The 7,500-nt window shown below is 54.1% G+C and overlaps 1 protein-coding gene across 1 annotated transcript; it reads right to left on the reverse strand.

Annotated features, from left to right (window-relative positions):
* Positions 1 to 3,939: 3,939 nt before the first annotated feature.
* Positions 3,940 to 5,201, reverse strand: ENH_00082330 (phosphoglycerate kinase, putative; the record flags this gene model as incomplete). The annotated part of the gene is given in 4 exon segments (XM_013583356.1): positions 3,940 to 4,169; positions 4,498 to 4,804; positions 4,810 to 5,012; positions 5,144 to 5,201. Coding segments are annotated over 4 exon segments (798 nt in total).
* Positions 5,202 to 7,500: the final 2,299 nt, after the last annotated feature.

Below are 7,500 nucleotides of genomic sequence, written 5' to 3' on the forward strand. Positions count from 1 at the left end.
GTCGTCGACGTCGTCGTCGTCGTCGACGTCGTGCAGCGGCGCGGAACAAACATTGTTCGGCCCCTCTGCAGACTGCACAGGGGGTCCATATTGCTAGCCAGCTAGCCAAAGCTGGCTGGATGAGTGGCTAGCTAGCTAGCTAGCTAGCTAGCTGCGCATTTGGTTGAGCCGACATGGCCAGCTGCCTTGCTAGCCACATACAGCTAGCTAGCTGGCCATATAGCTAGCTAGCTAGCCACATAGCTAGCTAGCTAGCCACATAGCTAGCCAGCTAGCCACCTAACTAGCCAGCTAGCCACGTATCTGGTCGGTTCGATGCGGCTAGCCAGCCGGCCACTCCGATAGCTGAGCAGCTAGCTAGCTAGCTAGCGGACTGGCTGGTCGGGTAACTAGCTAGCTAGCCAGCTAGCCCCCTGTCCAGCCAGCTAGCTAGCTTGCTTGCTTGCTGGCTAGCTAGCTAGCTAGCTGGCTAGCTAGCTAGCTAGCTCTAGTTGGCTGGCTCCGCGAGCTCCTGTCACATGGTGAGGGCTTCCACGGCGGCCATGGGGACCTCCCCGGGCAGCTAACTAGCTAGCTAGTTAGCTGCTCAGCTAGCTAGCTAGCTAGCTGCCCAGCTAGCTAGCTAGTTAGCTGCTCAGCTAGCTAGCTAGCTAGTTAGCTGCTCAGCTAGCTAGCTAGCTAGCTGTCTAGTCAAGTAGCTGCGGGAGCAGCTGCCGCGTGGCGAGGGCCTCCAGGGCGGGTACCCAGGGCCCCCAAAGCAGCCAGCTGGCTAGCTAGCTAGGCTAGCTAGCTAGCCAGTTAGCTAGCTAGCCAGATAGTTGGCTAGCTGGCTAGCTAGCTTCAAGTGAATAGCTGCGCCGGCTGCTGCCGCGAAGTAAGGGCCTCCAAGGCAGGCATGGGTGCTTCCCAAACACCCAGCTAGCTAGCCAGCTAGCTAGCCAGCTAGCTAGCCAGCTAGCCAGCTAGCTAGCCAGCTTTAATGAATTGGCTGCTCCAGCTGCAAGAGCAAATTAAGGACCTCCAAAGCGGGCATGGGGGCTTCGCTAGCTTGCCAGCTAGCTAGCCAGTTAGCTAGCCAGCTAGCTAGCCAGCTAGCTAGCCAGCTAGCTAGCTAGCTTTAATGAATTAGCTGCTCCAGCTGCTGGCGAGAAGTAAGGGCCTCCAAGGCAGGCATGGGGGCCCCCTCGAGGAGTTTGAGTGTGGCCCCACCCCCTGTGGATAAGTGGGTTAGCTGCAGATTAGGGTTTTGCTGCTGCAGCAGCTTAACTGCAGCAAGAGAGTCTCCGCCCCCCACAATGCTCACTGCTCCTGCTGCTGTTGCTGCTGCTGCTGCTTCCGCCACTGCTGTTGTGCCTGCGCGGAAGGCCGGGTTTTCTGCGTAGCCCATGGGGCCGTTCCTGAGCAGCAGCAGCAGCAGCAGCAGCAGCATGAGGCAGCAGCAGCATGAGGCAGCAGCAGCAATCAGTAGCAGCAGCATGAGGCAGCATCAGCAATCAGCAGCAGCAGCATGAGGCAGCAGGCAACAGCGGAAGCAGCAATTAGCAGAAATAGAAGGTGGCAGCAGCAGCAGCAAGTAGCAGCAGCAGCAAGTAGCAGCAGCAGCAAGTAGCAGCAGCAGCAAGTAGCAGCAGCAGCAAGTAGCAGCAGCAACAGCAGCAATTAGCAGCAGCAGCAGCAAAGTCCGGGCAGCCCGCAGCGCGCAATGCAGCTAAAGAACCACTCTAGCGAGATAATCGCAGCAGCGTCGATTAGGGTTTAGGGTTTAGGGTTTAGGGTTCTGCGGCGAGCAGCTTGGACTTGAGGGTTTCCTGAGGGCCTGACTAGGCCTGTTTCCTGAGGGTTTGTGCAGGGTTTAGGGTTTAGGGTTTAGGGTTTAGGGTTTGCTGACCAGACGATGGTTTTGCTCTCGCGAATTGCTGCAGCAAACCGCTGGTTAGTCAGGGGCCCGTGGTCCAGGGCCATGAGGTGGGGAGGAACTCCAGCAGCAGCAGTAGCAGTGCCAGCAGCAGCAGCAGCAGCAGCAGCAGCAGGGCCCAGCACGAAGTCTTCAGGCAGCAGCAGCGAGACCCCCTTTGCTGCTGCAGCAGCTTCGATGTCCTGCAGCAGCAAACCCCACAACCCAAGCCCCAGCTGTCCAGACACCCCAACACGCCGCGTTATGAGGTGTCTCGGCAGCTCTTGAGGTGTACAGACACCTCACGAGGTGTCTCGGCAGCTCTTGAGGTGTACAGACACCTCACGGGGTGTATAGACAGCTCTTGAGGTGTACAGACACCTCACGGGGTGTATAGACAGCTTCGCAGGTGTGCAGACACCTCAGGAGGTGTCTAGGCAGCTGCTGCGGTGTACAGACACCTCAGCAGCTGCCTAGACACTCCGGAGCTGTCTGTACACCCCGTGAGCTGTCCATACACTCCCTGAGCTGTCTATGCACCTCCTGAGCTGCCTATACATCCGAATGCACTCAGGTGTCTATACACCCGAATGCACTCAGGTGTCTATACACCCCAATCCACCGAGGTGTCTATACACCCGAATGCACTCAGGTGTCTATACACCCCAATCCACTGATGTGTCTATACCCCTGAATGGCTTGGGGTGTACAGACACCTGAGTGCTTTCGGCTGTACAGACGCCCGAGTTCATTCGGGTGTACAGACATCCGAACCCATTCGGGTGTCTGTACACCCGAACGGGTTCGGGTGTCTGCACCGCCGAATCCATTCAGGTGTCTGTACACCGAAAGGCCTGGGGTGTCTGTACACCCGAAAGCACTACGCTGTCCATACACCCGAGTGCACTAAGCTGTCCATACACCCGAAACGCCCGGGGTGTCTGTACACCCGAAAGGCCTGGGGTGTCCATACACCCAAGTGCACTAAGCTGTCCATACACCCGAAAGCACTAAGCTGTCCATACACCCGAAAAACGCCCGCGGTGTCCATACACCCGAGAAGCCTGCGGTGTCTGTACACCCGAAAGCACTAAGCTGTCCATACACCCGAAAGCACTGAGCTGTCCATACACCCGAAAGCACTACGCTGTCCATACACCCGAAAGCACTAAGCTGTCCATACACCCGAAAGCACTGAGCTGTCCATACACCCGAAAGCACTGAGCTGTCCATACAGCCGAAAGCACTGAGCTGTCCATACAGCCGAGAGCTGCAAGTGTGTGCAGCGCGTGGGGTGTACAGACAGCTGACTTTGCAGGTTTGGAGCTGCGAGTCTTCGACGAGGGAATTTCCAGTTTGGACTTTTTGGGCTTTCAAGAAAGTCAAAGCCATGCAGCCGCCCAGCAGCACTTTGTCGCCTTTTGCTGCTGCTGCCAGCAGCCGCTGCAGCAGCAGCGCCTTCGAAGACACCTTCAACCCCCCCACCACCCAGCACACCGGACGCGCGGGCCGCCGCAACGCCCCCTGCGCGCAAACCCTAAACCCTAAACCCTAAACCCTAAACCCTAAACCCTCAACCCTAAGCGCTGCGCGCGGAACGCTGGAGGCTGGGCCGCCCGCCGTGGTCCTGAACCCTTCGAGCGAGTCGCGGTGCCCTAAGCCCTAAGCAAACCCTAAACCCTAAACCCTAAACCCTAAACCCTAAACCCTAAACCCTGGCCCGCGCGATGCAGCAGCAAGGCCCCCTCAACGCCCGAAGGCCTCTTCTTCCCCAAAGACCCCAAACCCTCGGAAACCCTAATCCCTAAACCCTAAACCCGCAAACCCTCAAAGTCCCTCGCCCTCCCTACACCCTCCTAAACCCTCCTCAGCAACCCTAAACCCTAAACCCTCCCAAACCCTCAAAACCCTCAAAACCCTCAAAACCCTCAAAACCCTCAAAACCCTCGAAACCCTCAAAACCCTCAAAACCCGCAAAACCCTCAAAGCCCTCAAAACCCTCGAAACCCTCGAAACCCTCGAAACCCTCGAAACCCTCGAAACCCTTAAACCCTAAACCCTAAAACCCTTGCCTGAATGGCCTGCAGCTCCTTGAGCAGCAGCAGCCCGGCGAGCGCGGGTTTGTGCTGCTGCTGCGCTGCTGCTGCTGCAGCAACCATCGAAGAGTGCTGCCGGTGCAGCGCCCCAAAGGCGTCATTAACATAAACATCAAACAGCTGCGAAAGCGCAAACCCTAAACCCTCGGAGTTGCTCTTCTCGCCCTCCCGCAGCCGCACTGCGCACAAACCCTAAACCCTAAACCCTAAACCCTCGAGCCCGAAACGCCCTGCGCTCGAGGCCCTTGGCCCCTCTGTGCGACAAACCCTAAACCCTCAGGGATGCTCTGAACCCCTGACACCAATAAACCCTCCTTAGCCCTAAACCCTAAACCCTAAACCCTAATCACCGCTCAGTCTTGAAAGCTCCTAAACCCTAAACCCTAAACCCCAATTCCTAACCGCCACTATACCCCAGACGCCCCAGAGCCCCAAGCCCCAAAGCACCACGACCCCCACTGCTGAACCCTAAACCCTAAACCCTAAACCCTAAACCCTAAACCCTACCGTTTTCCAGCAGCAGCACTTCTCCCTCCTTGAGCTGCTTCGAAAGTTCTTCTGTTTCTTTTCCGACGCAGTCGGGGGCGAATTTGACGGGGGTTTTCAGCATTTGCTGCAGCGGCTGCTGCAGGAACTGCAGCGAGTACTGCTGCTGCAGCTGCTGCAGCTGCTGCTGCTGCTGCTGCTGCTGCTGCTGCTGCTGCTGCTGCTGCGGCAGCTTGGGGTCCTTGAAGTGCGACAGCAGCAACACGCGGGCCCCCGCGTCCAGCAAATAGCGCAGCGTGGGCTCTAAGGCCCTCATGCGGGCGTCGTCAGTCACTCTGTAGTAGCTGCTGCTGCTGCTGCTGCTGCTGCTGCTGCTGCTGCTGCTGCTGCTGCTGCTGTTGGGGATCGCTGTTCTCCGGCTTTTCCTGCTGCTGCTGCTGCTGCGGGAACGAGGCTGCGCAGCTGCTGCTGCTGCTGCTGCAAACCCTCTGGGGAGGGAAGCAAGCGGGCAGGCTGCTGGAAGCGGAAGGCAGACGCTGCGGCCACGCACAAACCCTAAACCCTAAACCCTAAACCCTAAACCCTCAGTGCAGAAGCCAGCACATGATAGAACATGTCTCAAGAGAGTGTAGGGTTTAGGGTTTAGGGTTTAGGGTTTGGGAGATACCTTGCCCCAGGCAGTGGCAGAGACAGAGCGGAAGCGCTAAAGCCCAAAGATGAACCATCTGCAAGACACTCCAAAGCCTGAACCCTAAACCCTAAACCCTAAACCCTAAACCCTAAACCCCAAACCCTAAGCCCTAGACCCTAACGCCAAACCCTAAACCGTTGGTCCCTGAACTTTGAGCTGGCGAGACACTAAATGGAGGACTAGGGAATAAGCAAACCCTAGTCTCTGCATAAAGGCAGATGGCTCAGCCTAAACCCTAAACCCCAAACCCTAAACCCTAAACCCTAAACCCTAAGCCCTCACCATCGATTAATTACGTGGAGCCCCCCACGAGACACCAAGAGACCGCTGGGGACACGCTACTAGCTAAACTCTGCTAGGGTTTAGGGTTTAGGGTTTCAGTTTAGGGTTTCCAAAAAGTCAAAGAAAGAGGCTTTAGGGTTTAGGGTTTAGGGTTTAGGGTTTAGGGTTTGCAAGACATGCAGCTGCAGCCGAAAGCCCCGGCTCCCGAGCACACTGCCGACAGCAGCGGCAGCAGCATCCAGGGTTTAAGGCTTAGGGTTTAGAAAGCTTCTCCAGAGCAAAAAGAACTTCGAGGGTTTAGGGTTTAGGGTTTAGGGTTTAGGGTTTAGGGTTTGTGGGGTGCTGTACAGGTGTCGAGACACCGCGCGCCGCCACAGCTGCTGCCTCTTCTTCCTCCACAAATTTGAAATCGAAATTGTTTTGTTTCTTTTGTTCTAATTATATATTTATAGTCGCATTATTAAGGGTTTAGGGTTTAGAGTTTAGGGTTTAGGGTTTAGGGTTTAGGGTTTAGGAACGTGCACTCCTTTCCAGCTCGGTGTGAGGGCCTCGAGGCCTGGCAGCTTTTAAGCGTTTAGGGTTTAGGGTAGTTAAAATTGTTTTTTTGGAAATAAAAAGATTTATTTAATTAAAAAATAAAAAAGAAATATTTAATTTAAAAAATAAAGATTTATTTAATTTAAAAAAAGGGTTTTGTTTTATATAAAAAAATGAATTTGAAATTCCAACTTTCAGCAGCTGATAGGGCCACGCTGCTGCGTGGTTGGAAGCTAGGGTTTAGGGTTTAGGGTTTAGGAGAGGATACCTAGGGTTTAGGGTTTAGGGTTTAGGAGAGGATACCTAGGGTTTAGGGTTTAGGAGATGCTAAATAGGGTTCAGGAAAGGCAGCTTCTCGATTAGGGTTTAGGAGAGGCTTCCTAGGGTTTAGGGTTTAGGAGAAGCAGCCTGGAGTTTAGGGTTTTGGATCGGCTGAGTAGGGTTTAGGGTTTAGGAGACTCTACCTAGGCTTTAGGGTTTAGAGAGCTCGCCTGGAGTTTAGGGTTTAGGAGATGTTGCATAGGGTTTAGGGTTTACGAGAGGTTGTTAGGGTTTAGGGTTTGAGAGAGGCAGCCTAGCCTTTAGGGTTTGGAAAAGCTTGCCTAGGGTTTAGGGTTTAGCAGAGGTTGCCTAGGGTTTAGGAGAACCTGCCTAGGGTTTAGGGTTTGCTTGTGCACGGCTGATTCAGTAAACCACTGCAGCAGCAGCTGCAGCAGCAGCAGCTGCTGCTGCTGCAAGTGTTGCAGTGCCCGCAGTATCTGCTGCTGCTGCTCCAGCGAAACGTGCTGCTGCCGCTGCTGCTGCAGCGAATCGTGCAGCAGCAGCAGCAGCAGCAGCACGACTCACTGCAGCAGCAGCACAATTCCTGGCAGAAGCAACAGCAGCACGATTCGCTGCAGCAGCAGCAGCAGCAGCAGCAAACAATTGCCGCTGCAGCAGCAGCTGCCTTTTTCTCAGCAGAAGCAGCCGAGCAGCCCCAGCTGCCAGAAGGACAGCAGCAGCCACAGTGACAGCAGCAGCAACAGCAGCAGCAGCAGCTGCTGCAGCAGCAGCTGCTGCTGTTCACAGTTCTAGTGCTTCATCTCCAGCAGCAGCGGCTGCTGCTGCAGTGGTTTGCTGAGCAAACCCCAAACCCTAGGCAGCTCTAATTAATTAAATCTTCATTTTAAAAACAAACCACCCTTGATTAGTTGAGGGTTTAGGGTTTAGGGTTTAGTGTTGCTGCAGTGTACGTACACTTCAAGCAGCCCGAGGGTTTAGGGTTTGGAGTTGCTGCAGTGTACGTACACCTCCAGCAGCCTTTTTGCTGCTGCTTTTGCTGCTTAGAATAAGTTAAAAATAAAATAAAACATTTTAGGGTTTAAAATGCAATTTTAATGAATTTAAAAAATAAAAAAACACTTTAGGGTTTTAAAAAACATTTTAATTAATTTAAAAATGAAATAAAACACTTTAGGGTTTTAAAGGAAATTGTTCTCAATGAAAATGCACATAAAGGCACTTTAGGAGTGCCT

The sequence above is a fragment of the Eimeria necatrix genome, genomic scaffold (genome assembly GCF_000499385.1).
Source record: "Eimeria necatrix Houghton genomic scaffold, Enh_scaff903, whole genome shotgun sequence".
Lineage (NCBI taxonomy): Eukaryota > Apicomplexa > Conoidasida > Eucoccidiorida > Eimeriidae > Eimeria > Eimeria necatrix.